The sequence below is a fragment of the Symsagittifera roscoffensis genome, chromosome 6, assembly GCF_963678635.1.
Source record: "Symsagittifera roscoffensis chromosome 6, txSymRosc1.1, whole genome shotgun sequence".
Taxonomy (NCBI): Eukaryota; Metazoa; Xenacoelomorpha; order Acoela; family Convolutidae; genus Symsagittifera; species Symsagittifera roscoffensis.
Window position 1 is genome coordinate 7,882,328 of NC_087067.1, and position 24,646 is coordinate 7,906,973.

Below are 24,646 nucleotides of genomic sequence, written 5' to 3' on the forward strand. Positions count from 1 at the left end.
AAGGAAACAAAAGAATGAATTGAAAACGCTTCAAATACTGACTATTTACAAAAGCAAACTCCCGAGCGCAATACAGCAATAGCATTCGCTTGAATATTGCAATTAAATTTGGTGGCAATCTCGATAACCCGGTTCTCTTTCCTTTCTGTGCCGATATATAAAAAAAAATACAGTTCAGACCTAGCTGAAATTTAAGATATTTCCATCCTCAATTTGAAAAGGTTACACCTGCCCCAAACCAGTTTTAGGGAAGTGAACGTCTTGATTTAAACTAATTAAAAAACCAATTTAACAAAACGCGCTCAGCATAATTATAACTCAATGAAACAAAGCAGCAATATCTTGTCTTGTCCTATTTTATAGGAAGATTAAGAAATGATGTTAAATTGATCTGAAGTAGCTTTCTACCAAAAAAATGGCCAATTATAACGAGGAAAAAGAGCCGTTGTGTTTAAAGAGTTTTCATTAAAACTAAAGTCCATGTCGTTTAGTGGCGCTGTATCTGTCAGTCAAAAGTTGACTCAAATCTTGACACATTACAGCCGAATGAATGGCAGATTTGTATCCGATTTGTGATAGGTCAGGTCAGGTCAGGTCAAATGCAGTATGAAACATCTGTCAGCAGTCTAAGAAATTGGAAGCCATGAGTAGTTCCAGGGCTATCTCGGTTGAGATCGGGAACTCGGGTATCTCTGTGGAACTGTTTGTATAACGGGTTTTGTATGCGAAGTACTGACAGACTTTGCTTAACACGTGCGAACTAGAAACAGAAATTAAGCACATTAAATTTACCAATTAATCACTTAATCGAGAACCTTGCAGCTGAAAATTAATCAAATAACAACAAATAATCAATAACCGTCTACGGATATGTTATCAATATTGACAAGCTTTCAGAGCTTTTTGTCAATTTTCAACAAGATTAAGGATTCATTTCACGATGGAATATTTTGACCACTCTTAAAATGCTACCATCTACATTACAAAGAAATTTATTTCGGCAGTAAACTATTCCGAAAAACCGACTTTAACCTACTACAAACCCCTCAACTTCTATGATACCCTAAAACAAAAAAAATAACTAAAACACATGGATTTCAGCGAAGTTTCAGAGAAAAAATCAACCTTACATCGAACTTTTCAAAGGGGGGGGGGTTGTTAAGAGTTTTCTTCGGATGCACTCACGGTATTTCTCTGAAGTTCACTTCATTCGCCTCATTCTCTGCATACTGTCCGGGTCCACTCAACATGGCCTTGATAGTTCCCGAAGTGAGAGCGTGTTCTCTCCTCACTACAAATGTGTGTCCGTCCGAGGATATGAGTCTCACGTACTGCGAGTTGGGTCCTTCCACTCCCCCATACTGGGAGGAATCATCCGCCCCCGCTGGCCCATTCGCATTGTTGTCTTCGGTCATTACACTATCTAAAAATGCGGTACAAACTTCAAAGTTGCGTCCCTGAAAAAAGCAAGTATGAAAATTGCGTCCCTCGGCGCATTCCTTGCTGTTAGATATTTTTAAATCAAGAATGTCAGAACATAGTGGGGTATTAAGGCCTCAGTTAGGATTGACTGGTAGCAGTAACTACATTTTCCGTCCCGTACGTGCGCAAAGTTTGGTACCAATGAAACATAGCTAAAAGGCAGTTGAAAAAGAGCCAATGAACGCCTGAAACAAAAAATACAGAGTTGTTTTTTTTTTACAAAGTTTTTGTTTTGCAAAAAAACGTCAATTTTCGACTTTCAACGTAAAAAAATAGATGGCATTAAAACTCTTAAAATTTCAAGAACTATTTATTACTGACTGTTTTTTTCGATAAAATTCTTGCAAATTGAGAAGACAGGATCGATAGATAAAGTTTTTATTCCGCTGGGAAATCTGCAAATTAAAATCCAGTTTCCAAAATAGAAATCGATCACGTTTGTTTTATAGTGGAGTTTGCCTTCCTTGCAACAAGGGAAATGAACTGAACTTAGAAGAAATTAAAACTCAAAGCGGGGAAAAGTAAATTTGAGCGTGAACAAATTTAATGACTTTCCTGAAAAAAAATCACGCTCACGTTCATCGACTCAAGTGCGTCATCAAAAACAATTTTAACCAAAAAAAAAAACATTTTCACTGTTAACTTTTAAAAATCGTAATAATCATTCAATGACTAGAATCACGAGCCAATTACAATTACTGAGTCGGTGCGTATACTATTAAACTAACAAAATATGTACAGCTGTTCATTTTTGTACTGGTTCATTTACATGTGAATGGCAAAGTCGTAAAACATTTGTCAAAGAAGCAACAAGTTGCGTTTGATCCCATTAGCCTTTCAGTTTTAAAAGGTTTGTTTCGCCATTGCTTTGTTTTTTGTTCCGACTTTCGATACGAAAGTAACGGAATATTTGTGCTCGGGGTGGGTTTTTTTTTCTTCAGACAAATTTCGACTTTTTAACTAGCCATTTTTGACAGAATTTTTTATATCATTCAAAAGGTATTGTTGTCCTGAGCTTAAATTTGAAAAGATATTTCACCTGTGATCATTTTTCGTAAAGTTATGAGGGTTTAAAGATTGCTATTTTAACCAATTTGGGACAATTAACGAGCGATATAATTCGCGCTATTAACGCGTAAGCGGAGATTTAATCCGTCCTATAAATCGTTCGAAATTGGTTGAACGAAGCTATTTGCCATTATTAATTTGTTACAAGGAACGAAATCTCTCTTTTTGTATTTTATAAGGCGTGTGGGGGGATGATTTTCATTAAATATTTCAAATTTTAGAGAAAAAAAATTTTCATTTTATTTTATTTCATTTCATTTTTTTAATGTTATTACTGCTGCTCCATAAACCCTAAAAGGCAGTCGGAACATTCAGGGCTTCGCCCTGATACGAGCAGTCTTGTTTGTTTTTGTCAACGAAGTGCAGCTTCGCCTCGATGTATATAATCTTAAAACAAATTGATTTTAAAAATAACGAGGTTTGCATTAAATTGAAAGACAAAAAAAATTTATATGCAAAAAAAAGAAATGGCTGTTGGTTCAAGATATGAGAATTAGGCGCTTTTTTTGAAGGATAGATGCTCAATATATCTTTTATACAACAACTCTGGTTGTTTCGACTCTAGAATGAAAACAAATTTTTGACGCTGGGATGGTTTTTACTGTCGATATTCGGATTTTTAACTAAGCGTTTTAAAGGGAAATTTTTCATACCACCTGAAAGATAGTTTTCCAGAGCTAAAAATGCATGTGTCAAAACTTAATGATACAATTTACATCACCTTAAAGCTCAGTTAATTCCAATCAACTTAAATCATTTGCTTGATATGTATTTGGTACAGCTAAACTAATTAGAGAATATAGATAAGTAATTTTCGTATTCCGCTCGAAAAGCTAACAATTGAAATCCATTTTGAAAAAGTATCAAGATCCTTTGTCAGTAATTATTTTGTTGTTACTATTAGACGGCGGGGCAGTTGATTTTGAAGTAATTTTTTTTTAAAAAAATCTAAGTCAAATCGCCGAAATTTTCCGTATTTCCCACAATATTTTTTGGGGAAAACGTCATCATCACCGTTTGTTATCCACCTTTTTCCTGGACCCGACAAAGAATCAAACATAGCCAAAAGTTGTCATTGCAATTAATTGCACTTTGTTTTTCAATCTAAGAAGACAAATCCACAGATTACAGCATGCTGTGACACCAGATTGGTCATCATTTTATGTTTAGAAAAATTTTTCGTCGTTGAGATGCAGAGTGAATATACGTCTGACATATTTGAGTCTGAATAGCAAAAAAACCCGACCCAGTTTTCCTCGACACTGACAAAGTCGTCTACATTTTTTGGCAATCCGAATATCGACTGAAAGGGCATTGATAAAATACCACACTTGCCAAAATTGCCCGCAAAAATCATCTCTACGCTAAAAGTCCAACCCGCCCAATAAGGAGGCAGTGATGTCGAGTATAACCACTTGTGAAACCAATTGGTTTAAAAATGGTTCGCTATATGATTTAAATAACAACGGATAGGTTCAGCCAATCTAGTTAAGATATAGCCTTATTTAACCAATTAAATTGGCTCATTTATTAGCTCTTCAGGAATGCATTCTGAATCTGATTAAGGCCAAATGATCAAACAAAATATTTAAGCCATTCTAAACCTTCGCTCAGTCGTGTTCCCTCAATCGACAAATGGCAACTTAATACACTTTGCTTCAAAGAATTCGCGCGTCCTATGTGCAAAAACATGCTAATTTATAATAAGTAATATTCATAAAAAAGTATTTATAATAAGTTATATTTATAAGAAGTATTTATAGTTAAAAAATCTCAAACTTTCGAATTTCAAAGAGAAAAATAGATACCATTTAAGCTCTTTGAATTTCTTGAACAATTTATGACCAGCACTTTTTTGACACTGAGGTGAAGTTGCACTTCGCATACACAAGCAAAAATATGACCGATAACGCTACTGGAAAAACTGAATTAGTTTAACTTTGAGTCTACAAAATTTCTTAAGGGACACAAGCCAATTACACAAGCAGTCCTTCGAAGAAGAAAATTTACCAATTGCACATGCCTCAATTTATAGTGAGGACGCATTTTAGCTAGTATACGAAAAAGTTCATTAAAAACATCCGACCCTGCCCAGGTTCGACCCTCTGATTTTGTTGCGGGTCTCCTCCCTACTTCTATGCTACAGATACACGATACCTTGAAGCTAAAGTGCTATTTTTATTACAAAATTGCTGGTATCAGGGCGAAGCCCTGATTGTTCTGACTGCCTTTTAAGGTCTATGCAGCAGTAATAACATGAAAAAAAAATGTTAATTAAAATAAAATGAACTTTTTGTTAAATTTAAGACTTTTGTGAAAATCATCCCCCCACACGCCATATAAAGTACAAAGTGATTCATTTCGTTCCTAGTAACAAATCAATTATGGCGCATAAGCTTTTTTCAACCAATTTGGAACGACTTCTAAGACGGATTAAATCTCCGCTCCTTCGTTAATAGCGCGAAACATATCGCGCGTTAATTGTCCCAAATTGGTCGAAATGGCAATCTTTAAACCCCCATAACTTTACGAAAAATGATCACAGGTGAAAACTCTTTTCCAATTTAGGCTCAAGACAACAATACCTTTTGAATGATACTTAAAAAAATTCCGTCAAAAATGGCTAATTAAAAAGTCGAAATTTGTCTGAAGAAAAAAAACACCCGAGCACAAATATTCCGTTACTTTCGTTACGAAAGACGGAACAATAATAGTCGGTGCTAAAATCCTTAGCTTTGGCTGTACTTAATCGCTGGTTATTGCTCAAAATGAACACTTTCAAAATGGACACATTTTATCGTAATAATATTTGCGACTTGGGTTGGAAAAAAAAGATAGTTCACACTATAACAGAAGCAATGCCAGTGAAATAGCATTAACCCAACTTGAGAAAACTTGATCAATAAGGAAAGTTTTTACTCCACTGGAAATCTAAAAGTTATATTCCTTTTTCGAAACTAGAAATGGTTCATTTTTTTTCGAAACAATAATATCAATATTTACAAATTTATGGAAACAGAGGGTGAGGAGAAAAAGATTGAATTAGAGAGGTGGGTAGGTGTAGACCTCCTGTTCAAATCAACAAAAAACGATGAATAGACTTTTATTAAATAGTGAACAATTTTTAAACAGGTGAACACTTTAGATAATTAGATAATGACTGACTGTACATTTTTTTGACAAGGGTATTCATAAACCAGTGATATTTGCATCTTTAATAGCAGCTTCCCTTCGGAAAAACCATCCCAGGTTGAAAATATTTGTACACTTCTCCAGTTTAAAACTGTCACCTCTGACTGCGTAATTGGTACTATGAACATTTGCTCAAAGTAGAACTGACCAATTCGTGCACTTTCTTGAAAATCTAAAAACACAAAACTGTCTAAGCACTCACGAAGCAATTACTTATTCGTGGATACCGCACGAAGTAGAGCTGACAACGTTTTAAAAATGACTGAGCATTTTTTGAATTTGAAATTTATGCATTGGATTATTCATGTTTTTGGGAGGTAAAATGATCTACAATTTCATTGTTTCAAATTGGTTCGAACTTCTCAATTGAACACTTCAATGATTGCTTCGACTTTAAAATGAATTTAAAATAATCTGGCTTTATAATAAAAATACATACATCTTCGACCGTGTCTTCGCCTTTAAACTCTGAAACCAGGTTTTCCTTTCTGTATTCCTCGATCACGTTCTGAGTGTCTACGTATGTATTGAGTCTAAAAACAAAACAACAATAACCATTCTGAAAGTCATCAACTTTTACTTATCGATTACAAAACCGTTAATAATTTTCAAGCCGGTAAATGTAAATGAAGAATTCGTTTTTGAAAGCTTGCTATGAAATATATGCAGCATAAAATCTTAACATTTCCTAGGTAGATAATACAGTAAGATAAAGTACAAAAAAATATGATTAATTAACTTAAAACTATAACACTTACGCTGGCGTAACTTAATATCTTGAACTCTTAAATCTTAAAGATTGAGGTCCTCATACCTTACGGCACAGCTGTGGTATCACTCCTAAAATGGCTAGGATATCTTAACGTTGAATTTATTTATCCGAAAACTACAATATCAAAAGTAACGTAGCTCAACGTCAAACAGAGTTAAGTTTTGTTCAATAAACATAAACAACAAAATAGTGACCACCGCAGTCGCGCCAACGTGTTGCGAGCTTGTCAACAGAGGGTGAGACTTAATACGAAATTTAGAGCCGGTTATCGCCGCAAAGCGGCGACGAGCGCGCCCACCGGCGACCTTAAACTGGACTGTTTTGTATTGGTTTTTTTTCTTCATTATATGGTTTTTTGGACTATTTTGTATTGAAATGTTTTGTATGGGACTGTTTTGGACATGCACCAAAAATTTCCCAGACTTCTGTCCCAAAAAAATTATCTAAAATAATTTCTTTGATTTGACATTGTGAACTTAAATTCTTTGATGTTCTGTGTTTGTTTAATCGTTCTATAATTAGATTTTGAGTACCAAATCAGCATTGAACAGTCCAAGCGCTACAAATTTCCAAAAACAATTAATTTGGTTGCTGATTTGAGTCCTCTTTTAATTTTACCTCTAAAGTGCTACTCAGAGAAAACTGTGGTACAATTGCTCAGTTGCGTGGATTTAACAAATTAATCCGTCTTTTTGAGAGCCTTATCAAAATAATCCGGTGGTTATCTATTCAGGCAATACACCGGATATTTTTTTTGGCCTGGAAACCAAATGTCAAAGAAAATTTTTGCTTTTTGAACAGTTTTGTCCGGGACATAAATGTCTGGGACACAGCCGTTACAAGCATTTTGGATAATACCTCAAGTCAGCGCTTCCCAAATTAGCTTATTATATTAACAACAAAGAAAGCTGTTTCTTTTCTACATCTTTGTTACCTGTTCCCTTTCTTAGTTTTCGTAAAAATCTGCTAATGGAAATTTTTACAACAAAATCTACAACGTTTTTTGTGCGCCATTTCCATATTTGTTATTGGAGAGCGTAGTTAAGCTTCTTTTTAGCAAAAAAATTAATTAATTTAAAAAAAAAAGAATTCGAAAGTCAACTGCGAAAAAGTTTAGCGTGAAACTTCAACCATATATATAATAATGTACATTTTTCGATTTCAGGCCGAAAATTCTACAAAAAGGACTTTTGAGAAAAAGGTTTTATTTTTTCTTTACGCTTATACATACTTTGTGTTACACGTAAAACAACAATAAAAATTGAAAGTATGTATAAGCGTAAAGAAAAAATAAAACCTTTTTCGCATTAAATCCTTTTTGTAGAATTTTTGGCCTGAAATCGAAAAATGTACATTAATATATATTGGGTCGAAGTTTCACGCTAAAATTTGGTTTTTCGCAGTTGACTTTCAATTTCTTTCTTAAAAATTAATTAATTTTTTTTTGCTAAAAAGATGCTTAATATATACGTGTAACACAGAGGCGAAGCTGCGCTTCTCAAACACTTGCGACAACACGACCAAAAAGCAGCTATATCAAGTCACATTAGAAAAAGTTGAAAGGAGCCTCGAATTTTCCAAAATCTCGAGGCTTAAAAAAACTCGAATTAGCAAAAATCTGCGACTTAAAATCCCATAAATGCAGCTACATATGCTAATAAATTGCCAATTCGATGCAGCAAAAGTAGCATCAAATACAGAAAGATACAATTTTGTATGTAAAAAATTGCAAATCATAAAGCCACATTATGTAAAAATTGTGCATTTCAAAAAATTGCGGGATATATTGAGTTAGAAAATTTCTGAAATCGAGGTTTTATTATTGTTATGTTGTTTGAAAAAACAACAGCTTTCTTCGGTTCACTTGAATTAAAAATGCACCAACTGTGTAAATTTATAACTACTCGAATGTCAAAGCACATGTTATCAATAAGCTATAAAGGTGCAACTAAATATCCTAAGTATAACAAAACATCAAAATATCTTATTGCCAATTCCATGCAGCGAATTCGACGCAACAAATATTGTTGCTTTAAGTCGCAACAATAATTGCGACTTAGTCGCAACAACAAAAATGGTGCTTTTATTGCCATGCCAAGTTTCATTGCATTACGACAATCGTAAAGTAGTTTTTTTAATGAAATTCAAAGGTGGGGGAAGGGAGTTGAAAAGAGCCAAAAAATGTCTTTTTCAGACCTGACAAAACTCAAGCAGATAAATTACTAGTAGACCTGGTTGGATCATAAAACAACTTACCCTGAACTGAGAACAAGTGTGGTGGATCAAAATGATAACATTGAGGCAAAGCTGCGCTACGCAAACACTAGAGAGACAACAAAAAACCAGCTCTATAAAATGAAATAAGAACAAGTAGAAAGAAGCGTCGAATTAGTAAAAAGTTTGCTACGTGCCGAAATCGAACTAAGACTTCGAGAGTCTCACATTCCTCCCTTTCATCCACGCGCGTTTCACGATTGACTAACACTCGACAAAAAACAAAGCAGAGAACAGATACTATAAAATGTATCAAATTTAAATGCCTTGGCTCTTAGTTTTATTTCATAATTGCCACTAAATGGGTACCATCACTTTTATTTGTGAGTCAGTTGGATAAAAGTAGAGTCGTACTAAAACCCTACGCTCGCTAGCTGGCTAGTGTAATAACATGGAAAAAAAAAGTTGGAAAAGGTACAAAAAAAATAAATATTTCAATTTCAGGCCAAAAAATTCTTTAAGACTTCTGCCGAAAAAAATGATATTTTCAGACCTCACGTTAACGCAAGCAATAAATAAGCAGTAGACCAGGTTGAAACATAACTATTCCACCCTTGACTGTGAACAATAATGGTGGAACAAACTTACGATGAAGATGAAAACGTTAAACTAGCTCTACTTGCCTCTTTTTGATGCTCTCCACATTGTCATCCGACCTCCCACTGCCCCCCGCGCCCCTCTTCAGACACCTGTCAGTTGCCACTTCATCTGATATATTGAAGAACAGCACCCCGTGTACCCTGGCCACTTTGTCCATCTGTTTGTTCCACCCGTCGTAGTTGTCTTTGTTCCTCGGGAAACCATCGATTAGGAACAGAAGACGATCACTGCTATTCACCAGGCTCTGTTGTTTCTCCATTGCCTACAACAATAGGTTCCAAATTGCCACGAAACTCACAAAAAAGTCATCAAGAACTAGTATTATTTTTTCACTGAGAGCTTTATTCTCAATCGAGACAAGTAACTTAATTAGCAAAGTAAGGTTAAAGTCGATATAAAACTGAATTAGCAACTCACATGGAACATTTCACAATCCTTGACTGAAATTGGTTCGGGGAAACTCACGGATTGGTTTATAACTTTCTCCCTCTTTCAGTCCAATAAAACAAACACTTTGTAGACTACTTTTTTAGTTAGGCCAATAGATGGTTATTTTACTGAGGACAAAAATATTTATGAATTCTCTTCTGAAACACCAAAAAAAAACAGTTTGATAAGCGAAGCCGAAACCAATAATCTGAAAAGCCAAAAAAATATGTTAGAACTTTTTGCGAAATAGAGCCAAAAAAAAGCTGTGCTGGGGTTTTTGGAATCTTTGACCAGAAAATTGTGTTTTGTTATCCGGCGCGCTGGCACCTCTTATTTTGAATAACACTAAATTTCCACTATCAAGCGTTTCATCACATCTTTTAAGTACTAAGTTGACCAGGTTAAGCATGCCATTGCCTGTTTAAGAACTTAGGTTGTGGTCCATTATGAATGGTCCTGTCTTAACATCTATTGCAACAAAGTCTCCTTTGTGTTCTAGTTCTCACGTCTTTGGTGATGAATTTGTGATTCATCAAGAATTGCAGAAGTTATGGTTGTTCGAAAACAGTATTTGCTTTTGCAAGGATCTTATTATTAGCGATATACCTGTGAAATATTCTGATGGTAACCACTTCCTTTTTAAAATAGACTGCAGTCGATTAATCTGATACTTAATAGGGACACAAGAGGTAAAACCGATATAGCAAAGGTCAAAACTCACTAAAGAGAGTGTCAAAAAACAAAAAATCAGGCGACTACGGCATGCAAACCCCTATCTCTCGAGCACGAGCCCCGCTCTTTACCCACTGCTACGCGAGCTTATTTGTACCACGAATGTATACAACATATACAACGCTGTAGTTAACTCACGAATGCGCGGTTATATATCACTCTGCTCAAATGATTACGCAAAAAACTGCGCAATGAAACGTCCGACTTAGTCTGATAAAAAAAAGGTTCGTATTTAAAAACAAGCCTCGCTTGTGCAAAGAATGAAAAACAGCAGCTCCAAATTTGAATAAGTTTTTTGAACAATTTTTCCGGTAAAAAACGAAATAAATGCAACCTATATAAGAGTCTGAACCAAGTATGTTTACTTGACTTTTGTTATTTGCTTGATTTTAACATGTTTACTTGACTTTTTGACTTTTACAGACATTTCGCGAATATAACGAGGTCCAACTTTCATACTTACATCAAAGTTGATCCTTGCCTATTTGAAATTCAAATATAAATTGATCGAGAAAAAAATCATCAAACCTTTTGTAGCAGTGATATTGTGATCGCAACTGGGACTATTTTTCCCTCTTTGATGCAATTTTCAATCAGTTCGCTTGTCTCGTCGTTTTCTTTTCGCTTCTCTCGCAACAGATCTCCAGCCGATAGATGTCTGCATCTTGAGAACTCATTTATCACTTTTTCGCATTGAGTTCCTTTTCCCGATCCAGGTTTCCCGAGGACAAACACAACGTTAAGAGGTCCGTCAGACATTTTCGATAGATAAGATTTGCTGAGAAAATAGATTTGGAAATTGAATGGCCCAAGTAAGCGAAGTGGTTTGAGGCAAGAATGAGTTCTGCGGGTAGATTTGAAGAGAGAGCTAAAGACTTGGTTTTTGCTAAATAACATATACAAGCACTTCGATTATTTTACCAGGGAACTAAAATGCAAACTGGGTTTCATAATAAATCTGAAATAAAAAAATCAACATTAGTCTCGAAGATAAGTTTGAATAGCAACGTCAATTTTTCTAATTGAAATTTTTTAATTTTTTTTTCAAGATCCTTAAATGAAAATACTAAACAACGTACAATATCGTTAAACCAACTTTTAAGCTGAAACCGCTGACGCAAGTAGTTTATATACTCTTTCGCACCATCCGTACTCAAACCGTTTTTTTCTTCATAATACACGCAACAGCCGTGGAGAAACCATGAGTCACAAAATCGTCTTAACCAGTTCTAATTTGAAAACAAACATGTTTGTCTACTTAAATTAAAGGAAAATAAAATTTCCGCAACAGAAAAATGAGCAGTTTCGGAGTTTTTTTTAATTAGAAAGAGAATTATGCAAGCTAGGAATATTCATGTAACTTCTCCAATTATCAGCGTCTTCGCTTCATTTCACAAACTTGCGTGAAAACTGTCCTCGTGATCTGAACAAGCTCTCGTAGAACACGAAATCAAACTTCGAATCCGGGAGGTAGCAAAAGAACTCAAATATAGAGACTACGACTGTCCATAGTGACGATACTGCGGCTTCAGTTCCCATGTGAATCTGTGAGGTGGATTTCTGTTGTAATCTGCAATTTCTGTCAGAATATCTTTCAGGTAGCCCTGAAACATCAATTTCTCATGCGCTAAAAAGTCAGCACTTCTGACCATAGAAAAACGATTTTCAGTTTCAGAAGACCAATTTAAGGAGCATTGGAGCATCAATCAAACTTCTGATTTTTAAAGCAATGAACACATCTAATCGTAGGTCTGGTTCAATTTACCTTAATTTCAAATGATTGATTGTAATTTGAAGAACCATCAGCTATTAAACAAAGTTGACAAACAAGGGAAGATTGCTTTGAACTATAAATATTGTTTTACACAGAAGCGAAGCCGAGCTTCGCACTACTTATGATATAACACTCACACACAAAAAAAAACATATAGAAAAAAGTAGAAAAAACTAGGTGAACCAAAATGTTCTCGTCTAAATAAAAAACAAGTAGGGCCTCAGAGAAAGCTGGAAGTATGTCTTAAATGTTGAACGAAATTGATATACAGATAAACGGCACGAAAATGCTAAACGGCACGAAAAATGTGATTTCAAAAATTGGACTTTGCCCAAAACCTGGTAGTTGTTTCTCTACCAAAGAAACAAAAAGTGAAACCTACCATTATCGCAACGGGTTCCTTCAGTTAAAGTTTTCATCTCAGATTTGATTGTTTATATTTCAAGAACATTCAAAAAGTTTCTAAACCACGATCAAAAAACCTAAAAAATGGTCAAAGTGATTTCCAAAATCCAAGGTTTTTTTCCTGGAAGAACAAGTTGTGGCCACTTATGCAGAAAAGATTCCCAAAACCAGGTTTCTCGATTAAAAACAACCCTCGACTTGTGTGAAGGCAATTACTTCTTTCTTAAACAAGAGGGGCACATCCAATTACCAAAGTAGGCGTTCAACAACCTGTTTTTTCGATTGAACCCGTGATATGAGATTGGGCAGGATGGTTGGCGAGAAAAGTCCAAAAAACGGTCAACTAATCAAAATTTTGACATTTCCGAGAATCATAGCTTTTTGTGTAAAAAAATAGGGCGTAGCCGCTTATGCAGAAAGGATTCACTCAACCTGTATAGTCGATTGAACCCAAAATCTCACATTTGGGAGGATAGTTCGAGAAATGTCAGACACTTAAAAAAAACTGTCAAAAATCAAAATTTTGACTTTTCCGAGGGCCATAACTTTTAGAGACAGAAAAACTTGGGAGTAGTCGCATAAGCAAATGAGCTTTCCACAAACCGTTTTTGAATTAAACTCAAAATCTCAAATATGGCACGGTAGTTTTCGAGAATATTCAAAGTTTAAAAAACGGTCAAAAGTCAAAAATTTGACTCTTCCGAGAGCCAAAACTTTATATGTTAAAACAAATTTGGGCGCAACCACTCATTCAGGTAGTTTTTCGAAATCGTTCCAAACATTTAAATCGAAAACTCAGACTTGAGAGAGGTATTATTCGAGAAAACGAAAAAAAATCAAAAATATGGGTCAACTATTTTCTCCACTTTATCGAAGGCTGTAGACAGAGGGTCAAGTAAAAAGGGACTCTAGGGGGGGGGGGGGGGGGTATACAGGCCCACAAGAAGGAGGCGGTCTTTCAGTTAATACGTTTTTCTGAAAAGCAGCAGAAGTTTCTGAGAAAAAAAAATTTTCGAATGAATTTGGAAAAAAATTTCTATAATGAAAAGAAAACTAAAGAAATTTCAACAAACCGATACAAGCGACACGAAAACTGCAGCAAAAGCGAAACTTTTTTGAGCAAAAGAAAAAAAGAAGGAGATACGAAGTCAAGGTAAGTAAAATTACAAATTTTAGGAGTAAAACAAACATGAGAGAAAATGCGCGCAGGAAAATAAGATATGACAACTAAGCCGACAACAGATAAGCAGACATAACTGGCCGAATACTTTATTGAATATTCTTGAGACAGAAAATTTCTCGTCTGAAAAAAAAAACAGGTCGTGGTCCTGGTCAGATTCAAACCCAGGACCTTTGCCGTCCCAGGCATATTTGTAACCATATTTGATTTAGTTGGCCGGGAACGCAAAGAAGTATGATTTCACACAGAGGCGAAGTTGAGCTTCGCAAACACTTGCGAGAACACGACCAAAAAGCAGCTCTATCAAGTGAAATAAGAAGTAGAAATAAGCCTCGAACTAGCAAAAACTCGGCTACGTGTAGGATTCGAATATGCGACCTCCTGCAATCAAGAGATTTGGAGTCTCACGCACTATCCATTCAATCACCCACGCAAGCTTAACAACCGACAAACACTGGTAACAATTAGAGCAGCTACATGTGCAGATAACTTACCAATGCATGTCAGCAAAAGTGGCACCAAATACAAATAGACTCAGTTTTGCATGTAATAATTTGGAATATAACAAACTGAAGACATCCACACTAACCTTGCATGTAACAAATCGCAAAGCATAAAGCCACATTATGTATGAAATATAAATTTTAAAAAAATTTCGAGATATATTGAGTTAGAAAATTTCTAAAATCGAGTTTTCATTATAGTTAAAATGCATCAACTGTGTTAACTTATTACTATTCGAATGTCAAAGCACACGCTATCAAAAAGCTGTAGAGGTGCCCGACCACTATTGGGGTGCCGCGCCAATATTTGCGACTTAGGCTGGAAAAAAGAAACTTCGTACTAATACACTCGCTTCGCAAGTGTAAATAAGTGATTCTGTTAAACAAGTTTTTAACCCGAAAAGTCTATATTCCAATTTGATAACCCTTGCTAATCGCAAGCGTTATAAGAACACGAGCAATCTTCTACTGCGCAAAGAGATTAAAAATTACAATCGTATCTGTATTAGCAAACATAAACCATTTCAAAAACTATTTTCAAATAATGCTTTCTTTCTTTTTTTTCTATATTTTGGGGTTCTGAAATGAAGTTCAATAGCTAGTTATTATAAAATCCTACTTAAAAAACTTTATCTTTGTCTGAATGCTACGAAATGTCGCCGTGCCAGAAGTGCAACACATCAAGATATCACTTACCACAGGCTGGCCTGTCTTCCTCTGCAAGTCCTGTATACTGTAATACTGGTGCAACTCAAACGCCTTGAATATTTTCTCCTTCACCACTTCCGGCTCCTCCCTCGTCTTCGGCTGCGCCTTGTTGCCGCCTGTGACATTGTGCACTGCATGTGCTCTGGGTCTGTAGTTGTTCACTTCTGCGGTCAGTTTGGTCAACTTAGTCGGAATGTTCTGATGTTTGAACTCTTGTCTGCAACGAGAAAAATTTTCTTCGAAGAGCTAATTTGTTCTCTATGCAAAACTTCACTAAATACGAAAACACTCAAATTATCAGCTTAATTGTAGGAGAGAGAGTGGACAAAAAATCCCTGAGAATGGTCAAAATTCCCGTTTTTCTAGTTCGCTTTGAAATAGTCAAGACGATAACCCTCAAGTTCCTGCTAAAGCATTAAATCTGAAAAATGTAGCCAAAATAACGTTTTCATTCCTAGTACAATCAAAACACATCTGGCCGGAAGTTACATCATGTTGTGACAAAGCAAAACTTACGCTTTCAGTTTCAAGTAGGACAGACTTTTGGGCGGCTTCATCTCTCCGCGTGTTTTGATGCAGCCTTCAAATTTGATTGCACCCATCACAGGCTCAATTTGGTCTATATTTAAAACAGCAAAAAGGATAGAAAAAACAAAATATATTTCAGATTTAAGTTGTATAATCATACCACGGCTCTTTTCCTGCCCCCTTGTATACTTGCTCAAGCTGAAATCTCTTTGTGTGAATTACAAAAAAAAACTTATTTTGAAAAGCCTTCAAAACTGATTTCAATAAAAAGCAAAAAACTGGGAGAGTCCAGATTTTTGACGCTCAGCTTGAATAAACTTGAATGAAACTCAGCATGTATAGGAAGCGAGATCGCTGATCTTCAAGAGCCTACCTGCCCCATAGGTAACAATCTTAAACATACACAAGCAAGCAAATACAAGTAAAAAAAAACAGAAAAAAAACTTTAATCGGGCAGAACAAGCAAGGCAAAAAATGGAAGTAAAAAATGAGATTGGAAAAACAGAACATCTCTACACCGGATTCAAACCTGTCCTCGGACACCCAAAGACTAAAGACGATTGCCGTACAGACGTGTGCCACAGGAGCTTACAAAAACCAAGCACAAGTCACCAGTAAATTGGAGAAAATATGCTATTAAACTACTAATACCATGTAACAAAAGGAACTTTTTTATTTGCAAGTTATCTTAGAAAAAAGTGAAGCTCGTAATATGACACTACACTCGACTGTGTTAAGAAACGTATAACAAGAGTTTACTGTATAAAAATGTAGAAGTTTCAATGAACTCAAAGAAACCGGAAAAAAACACGGACTTCAATTTACAAGAATATAAGCAAAAAAAATACGAGCTCTCTGAATTTCAAAAATATTTAGCGACTGACAGTTTTTCCAAGAATCTGATGTAATGTTGTAAAACAAGAATCTGATGTAATGTTATAAAACTATCCTATTTAGAGAAAACTCGGTCAAAAATTATTGCACTGGAAAATCTTCAAATTGAAAACCATTTTTGAAACCAAAAAGTCCATCACGTTCATTTGCGCCAATTGGATGTTTTTTTTTCATTAGGAAGAGTAATTTGCTTTCTTTTCAGCGATCTTTCTTTTCATCTTTAGAATATAGGTAAAAAAAGAAATGAGTGAAACTGTAAAACATCAAATTTGAGCCTTAACGACTTCAAATACCTTTTCCTGAAAAAAACCATACCTAAACAAATGATAAATCACTTGGTTCGTAAATATTTTTTGAGAGGCAGTGGAGTTTGTTTCTAACAATCGGAACATCTAAAATTCCTTAGAAGGTGAGGCAGAGCTTAGAAGGTGAGGCAGAGCTTTGCAACACTTGCGATACAACGCAAGCACAGCATTGCAAACAAGCGAACAGAAATGAGACAGAAACCATTTATTAGAAAACGTTGAAACTACATCTACAAAAATTTCATAAGTTTATCTAGATTCTTATCTTCAATTCCACAAAAACACAGCCGAGAAGCCCAATCATCAGCATTAAATAAGCATTAACAAAAGCATGCACATACTTCAAAAATCCAATTTTGAAATAAGCTCAACGTGTACACTAGCCAAGATCACTGATATTCAAGAGCCCGCCGGCACCAAAGCAGAGGAAACCTATGAAAACAATTTTTACCAGTGAATAAAATATTTTCAACAGAAAGTTCAATGAGATCGAAAAAAAATAGACCGCTATACTATACTATGTGAATTGCACACAGATGCGAAGCTGCGCTTCGCAGACACAATCAAGAAAACGACAACAATTAGCTGTAAAAATGAAATATGAGAAAAAAGGTACAAATAAGCCTTGAAAATAACAATTTTTGGTTTAGCGCATTCGAACCTACGACCAGGAGATTTGATTCATAAGTAGTCGCATCTGCCCTTGAAAGATGACTAACACCAGCCACCAATAAAGCAGTACTTTTGCATAAAATAAATTTGCCTGTGAGAATTAGGAATATAATAAGCTGAAGGCATCCCCACTAACTTTGCATGGATTAAAATTCAAAGCATGAAGCCAAAAATTGCGAGATATATTGAACTAAAAATTTTCTGAAATGCAGTTTATTATTGCACAGCTATTTGAAACGACAGCTTTTTTCGGTTCATTTCATGATTTTTAAATGCATCAACTATGTTCACTTAAAACTAATCGAATGTCAAGCGCTTGCTAATACAAAAATGAAAATTTCCCCAAGTTGCACCAATATTTAGCTTGGGAAAAACGCTGCGACTAAGGTTTAAAAAAAGAGTACTCGTATTATTACGCTACGCTCGCTAAAACTCGCAGTGTAAGCACAGAGACGAAGCGGAGCTTCGCGCCACTTGCGATACGACAATCATAAATAAGCATGAGTCGAAAAAAAGGAAAAAAATAGGTTACTAAAATAGGTTCTCAAATAAAATAAAAGAGAAGTGTGAAAACTTTTGAAATTTTGGATTTTTTCCAAAAACCTAGCCTATCTCTAAGAGAAATTAGGGAGTAACCGCTTCTGCAGGAAAAATTCGCGCAGTCGCTTTTTTCGATTAAATTTTTATCTCACATTTGATAGAGTAGTTTGTAAGAAAATTCAAAACGTTTGAAAAATGGTCAAAATTCAAAAACTAGACTGTCCTAAGTCGGTAAATTTTTTCTGCTAAACGCAGATCGTGGCCAGTAAAGCAGAAAAGATTTATAAAATCGAGCTTCTCGATTGAACGCTAACCTGAGAGTTTGCACGGTAATTTTTGAGTCGAGTAAAAAAACTTTCAAAAACAGTCCAATTTTCAAAATTTTCATTTGCTTAAAGACCATAACTTTTTTCTGAAAAAAACTGGGCATAGCAAATTATAAAGGTAAGCTTCCAACACTCTGTTGGGTCGATTAAACCTATGATATCATATTTGGCAGGATAGTTATGGAGAAAAGTCCAAAAAACAGTCAACAAATAAAAAAAAATTGACATTTTCGAGAATCATAGCTTTTTGTATAACTTATGAAGCGGAATCAAGACCGACAATCTTTGAGCATACACCAGTTGAGCTAAAAAAAAAACAATTTTGTAAAAAAAGAATAAAAGTTTCAAGTCCCCCTGAAATTAACCTGTAGTAACTAGCACACAGATTTTGCTTCAACTGATTTTGCTAAACTAGTTAACAAGAAAAAAGTCTACATTCCGATTTGAACGCGCTTGCTTATCGCAAGCGTAAGAATATAAGCAAACACTCTAAGCTCTTTGAGTGTCGAGAAAATTTCTGTTATTAACACTTTTTCACGTCTTTAATTTTTTTCAACGGTATAGAAATTGAATTGCCATGTGAAGTTATTGAGAACCTTCCTTATAGTTGAATTCATAATGGAGGAGGTTGAGGATGTTGCATTATCTCCAAGCAACCAACACGCTTCAGTTTTTAGTTTAAATATCAAACCCAACCTGATAATGGAAAAGGAGCTTATGAATCTTCTTACCCATAGCCGACCCACCATTGGCCGCAGACGCGGACTGATTATCAGTTTCTGAAAACACAGTCAATGTCAGTCTATCTACTTGGACAGGATCGATGGTGTACTTCTCAGCTACACAGACAGGCACCATGGACACACTCGACACCTCGCTGTTCGGGTTGTTCACACTTGACTTCGCATTTAGAACTGAAGGAGAGGGTTCAAAGGTCATCGAGGGCTTCTTGCCAGCCTGTCTAAAATTCGAAAGGAGAAAAATATTTATGACATCTATTCCAGACGAAAAATTCGAGAACATTAGTCTTTTCATAAATTCGCAATTCTATGCTTCTGATCAAAAATCATATGGAGATTTTTGCTGCAGATCTTCAAGGTTACAAGGTTCTTTCTGATATTTTTTGTCTTTTCATGTGAATTTTGAATAATGAAACAAAGGTAATAGAGTCAAGAATTAAGACAAAAGAGTCGTGTTAGAAACAAACTTTGAACTAAATTTGTCAACCTGGCGAAAAAATACGAAATATGGCAACAAAAAACAACGCACAAGGCGAGAATAGACAACTCGCAACAATAGACAGCTCGCATTAAAAGAGATCTCGCAATCTACTCACAGCCTCGCTAGCTAACAGGGAAATATTTATACAAAACGTGGAGCCGGTTATCACCGCGAAGCAGCGACACGCTCTTACCACTCCAACTGGCGACATGACGCCAAAACTCTTATTAAAAATATAAAATTAATTTTACAACCGTGCAATTTATCGTCTTCCTCAAACTTCGCGAATTGTTATTCGTTGCGAGTCGTCGCGGCACGAACCTGGTTACGGAAAGAGTCCCAACTGAGCTATGCATTGCACTTTGCATCAAGGCACTTTCTAGGTTCTTGGGCACTTTGATCAACCACAGGGATTTGCCGATGGATGATATATCAACAGAAGTACTATTTTCTGACATCCCATTCGACCTCTGAAACAAAATATGCTTGCTTAAAATCATTCAGAAACATTTCTACTTCAATCAATCACAGAGTTTAATCTACATGAATGAAATTGGGCTTTCACGTGAGAACCATGAACAAACCCAATTTATCACTTAATTTTAAAATACGAAGTTCCGTCGTTCCAATTATTGCTTCGACTTTCGAAGACAGTATTGGAATGTTAACAACTTTCGGAGAAAGTAATGCAATCTTTATGCTCGGTGTGGTTTTTTCGGACTAATTTTTTTTCTGACAAGACTTTAGGGAACAAAGGCGAGCACGTTACCTCTAGGCCAAGTAAGAACCAACCTGGAAGTTGTTAAGACTCAATAATAAAGCAAGCTGAAAATTTGTAGGAAAAGTTGTTCACGGGAAAAAAATTCTTGTTCCCGACTACAAGACACTAGTTCCCGACTGTGTAATAATCAATAAAAATATTAACTCCCAGAGCTCAAATAGTGGATAATTTTCAAATCAGATTGTCAATTCGCCCGAATAATTTTAGCGCCCTTCTAAAAATTAATCTATGGAGTCCGACAGGCACTTATTCCAAATTGAATCAAGGCCAGCTAATTGGTGCCATTAAATGCTACAAGACTTTTAAGCATAAACTCCATAAATTGAGAAAAAATACTATTGTGGGTGTTTTGGAAACTTAGAAAAAATTAATCACGATAACTTTAACAGAAAAAAACTTATTCGACAGAAAGTGCAGCAGTCTCTACTATACTCTACGCCGGTTTTGGTTTTGGCAGAGATAACGGTAATATAATACACTATTTTTTTAAATTTGGATATCTATCTATGGATATCTAATTTTAGCGATAATTACATTCAAGGTTATGGGCAAGTAAACATAAAAAAACACTTTCATGAAAAAATCTCAACTTTCGAATTTCAAAGCAAAAAAATAGATGCCCTTTGAATTTCTAGAACAATTTCTGTTGGCTTTTTATTAAGAACATGAACTCAACTTGAGAAAACTGGATCATTAGGTAAAATTTTTATTCCGCTGGCAAATCTTAAAGATAAATTAAACTTTCGAAACTAGAAATCTTTCACGTTTTTTGCGCCATTTCCACGTTCGTATTTGGAGAGTGCTGTTTACGTCACTTTCAGCCGATGAATTTCAATTGAACTCAAAAAGAGCATTATACCTAAGTGCATCAATACTTCAAGACTTTTTCCTGAAAAAAAAACAATTAAAAAAAATCAGCAAGACCTATATAAGAGTCTCCAATACGCTCATTAATCTTTGTCTCATCTTTTTTGTCTCACTAAGCGACAAACTATGAGGCCAATAAGACGATATAAAATAGGCCGAAACTTATCAACAACGAGAAAAAGAAAAATCTGAAAGAAATTTAAAAAACTTTCAAAAGTTGTTTAAGCCCCATCCCCTTCAAAAAATCCATGCACCATTTTTTTGCTTATTAAAGGACGCAATATGAGACCAAGAAGCCGAAATAATATAGGCCCAAACTTATTTAACCGAGAAAAAAGGAAAAAATTAATATAATAAAATTTAAAAACAATTTTCGAATAGGACAGATATTCAAAAATCTAACATGCTCAAAACATGTCTGCTGAAGTTTCCAACAGAGAGAGACACCTGCTGCAGTTCAGAGTGCAACGTGCTGGAAAATGAAGATCTTGGAACTGGATATCATCCTGTGGACAAAGTTGTTTACGGGAAAAAGTCTACTACCCGATTGCAATACGCTTGATTATCGAAAGGGTAAACACGGATATTCGGTTGCTGTGCAAGTAGCATAAAATGCTCCGACCACGCTTATCTATGAAAAAACCAATCAAAAATAAAGAAAAGTTAAAAACGAAAAAGAAAGTGTTTTCAATTTGTACGAATTACGCTGTTATTCTGTTATCATGCTTGACCCATACGAGCTCTCTTTGAGGCAACACAAAATGTTGCAAAAAAGAACTCCGCGTATGTCCTCCCCACCATTGGGGGGGGGGGGGAGTGGGGTCGGATCAACAAGTGAGAGGGCAGCCATAAAATTCAGGGTTAGTACCCATTATGCATACGTTAATAGGTTATATTCTCGAGCTTAAAGAAAACTAATTGGAATCAACTTTCTCTAGTGAAAACGAAGAACATCAAAATTACATTAACTTAACAGAAGATCACAAAACATTAAAGCTTCTAAGGCACAAAATATAATAGCTAAATTATCAAAATATTTTCACAGTCACCAGTGATACGATGAAACGAAATTTCTTTACGGAAGATATAAAATAAATTAAAACTAAAAAAATTTACTCTCGCTGTGTTCAAAATTCTTCAAGTGGCTTTAAAGTATCCATCTATACATCATTGAAAATGTAGCACAACGGAATAATTTTACACTCAATTGGCTGGTATAACTTCTTTTTGCAAAGAAGCGAAGTAAGGTGGCCGCCAAACTTGATTTTTATTAACATTGGTAAGGTTGAAGTCATTTGGTCATTTAAAGCACTACAAATATATTGAAACATGAAAACGTATAAATTTAAGGTTTTAACTCATTTTTATGAAACTTATGAAATAATTGAGTAGAAAGCGAGATTACAAAAGCTGTAAAAAAAAACTTTACGTTCATAATTTAGACAGAAAAGCTCTGGAGTCCACAGGCAAGCAGGTTTGATGATTGGATCTACCTTAAGTAAAACACGCATTAGGCAATGGTTCAGCACCTGAGTTAGTTGAAGGATAAAACGAAGACAAATCTTAGATAGATATTGCAGCACTTTCTTGAAATTAAGTCATCATAAGGCAGAAAAATGTTTGGCAGCATCGTCTTCGAAGAACTCATTGATCAGAGCGTTACCATCATCTAACATCATAACAGAATTTGAACTCGAGTCAGTATCATTTCCGAAATTGGCAACCAGTCTATTATCACTTCCTGGGCCTCGTAGCATCGCCGGCGATGACATTCCTTGTAGCGACCTAACGGGGCTCTCATTAATCTTGTTATATTGCACTAGCTGATACTGCGATTGTTTTTGCATAGCTCTAGGCGAGTCACACAACAATGGAACTGCGGGTCGACCAGGACTTTGTATGGAATGTTGTTGGGGTGGCGTTTTCTCAACCTGTTGCACTCTAGCGCCATGCGCAGGTGAATATCTTGGCGAACTCATATGCTGATGATTATGCATCGGCCTTTTTGGCGGTGTCACAATCATTGTAGGAGAAGGATCACTTCTCGTTTCGCGATTGTCATGAGCAAAATTAGATCTCGGTGACAGAGTCTGTTTATACGGTACATCGCCCAATAACGGTCGATCAAATTTTGCTGCACTTGTAGTGATTGATGGGCATAATCTGGAGCTCGAACCAACTGTATTTCCAATGGATGTATATTGCGAAACGTAGTAATGGGTATTATTGTTTGTAATCAAAGATGCACTTGTGATAGGATTGATTATCAAGTTTGCGGGAAAATGTTGCATTTTATTATCTGGTTTCATCGATAAATCTTCTGGTTCTTGTTTAAAACTTATTCCGGAGGAGAGATCCTCGTCGACATCTGCATTATAATCTGACTCGTTTGGCCGTCTTAATGACTGCGAAGCTTCAGACCTTATGTTAGCATTAGAAACTTGCTTCATATTAACTGATCGCGGAACTTCATTGAGATTTCTATTGCCAGAAACTGAAAACAAATCATTTCTGTTCTGATTGAATTGTGACGCTACTCGAAGGGAACTACATCGCGCCTCATGCATGCTCAAAAGATATTCGAGTTGGTCTTTCTGTGACACTAGTGCAGCAATCTCAGTTTCTAGGTCTTCGTTTTTCTGCTGCCAATCCGCAGCTTGCTGTTCCAGCGTAACAGTCAAGTCCCGTCGTCTGTTTCGACATCGAGCAGCAGCTTGTTTGTTTCTTTCACGTCTTAAAATTAAGCGTTCCCTCTCCTCGTCCGTCAGCTAAAATATGTATTAAAACCAGTGCATCAACTATAATTTGGGTTCAACCGATTATTTTAATGTGAAAAAACTTACAGCTGATTCCTCTATTCGACGATACCTTGAGTTTGCAGTAGCTAGAAGCTCTAAATCAGCGGATGTAGTTTCAGTCAGAGATTCTGATGACGATATTGGAGATGAGAAATCAACAGCATCATCTGAAGACCCAAGTAAAGTATTGGTCTTCGCTCCATTCATTGGAAACAAGCTTGCTGAACACAATCAAAACATCTGAAATAAACGAGGTTCTTAATATACACAATTGTTGAAACCTGAAGAAAATTGGTTTAAAAAAATTGATACCCAAACGTTCATCAACTATGTGCATCGCCAGGATATTTAACCTCAATTGATCTAAACGACGTTAAAAAGGAAAAGGTCAATTAAAATGGGCCGTTTCGTCTGGGACGGTACGTGCACAGGTTGGATAGGGCCGTACCAACGCTATATAAATACATCGGCACAATTTTATGAACAAATCAAGTCGATTTTAATGCATCAAGAGAATTGTCAATGAAAATCTACCCTCCTCGATTATAGCACAGATAGAATTGTCTATGTTGGATGTATTTTAAAGATTTCAGCA

General features: G+C 35.6%; 4 protein-coding genes across 4 annotated transcripts; all 4 read right to left on the reverse strand.

The window, feature by feature from the left end:
• Positions 1-1,421, reverse strand: LOC134847774 (elongin-C-like). The gene is made up of 2 exons (XM_063864991.1): positions 1,186-1,421; positions 1-760 (listed from the first exon to the last, which is right to left on the reverse strand). Exons 1-2 carry the CDS (start codon positions 1,413-1,415, stop codon positions 619-621), a joined length of 372 nt encoding a protein of 123 aa, XP_063721061.1. The 5' UTR covers positions 1,416-1,421; the 3' UTR covers positions 1-618.
• Positions 1,422-5,637: 4,216 nt separating this feature from the next.
• On the reverse strand, positions 5,638-11,537 carry LOC134847771 (UMP-CMP kinase-like). The gene is made up of 4 exons (XM_063864987.1): positions 11,078-11,537; positions 9,412-9,650; positions 6,182-6,275; positions 5,638-5,914 (listed from the first exon to the last, which is right to left on the reverse strand). The coding sequence occupies exons 1-4, from the start codon at positions 11,444-11,446 to the stop codon at positions 5,861-5,863; spliced, it is 756 nt and encodes a 251-aa protein (XP_063721057.1). The 5' UTR covers positions 11,447-11,537; the 3' UTR covers positions 5,638-5,860.
• Positions 11,538-11,850: 313 nt separating this feature from the next.
• On the reverse strand, positions 11,851-20,071 carry LOC134848138 (general transcription factor IIF subunit 2-like). Its single transcript, XM_063865495.1, has 5 exons — positions 19,927-20,071; positions 19,116-19,345; positions 15,636-15,738; positions 15,108-15,336; positions 11,851-12,153 (listed from the first exon to the last, which is right to left on the reverse strand). The coding sequence occupies exons 1-5, from the start codon at positions 20,061-20,063 to the stop codon at positions 12,046-12,048; spliced, it is 807 nt and encodes a 268-aa protein (XP_063721565.1). The 5' UTR covers positions 20,064-20,071; the 3' UTR covers positions 11,851-12,045.
• A 2,130-nt stretch (positions 20,072-22,201) lies between these two features.
• On the reverse strand, positions 22,202-24,287 carry LOC134847873 (protein c-Fos-like). The gene is made up of 2 exons (XM_063865127.1): positions 24,097-24,287; positions 22,202-24,021 (listed from the first exon to the last, which is right to left on the reverse strand). The coding sequence occupies exons 1-2, from the start codon at positions 24,256-24,258 to the stop codon at positions 22,855-22,857; spliced, it is 1,329 nt and encodes a 442-aa protein (XP_063721197.1). The 5' UTR covers positions 24,259-24,287; the 3' UTR covers positions 22,202-22,854.
• Between the last annotated feature and the right edge of the window lie 359 nt (positions 24,288-24,646).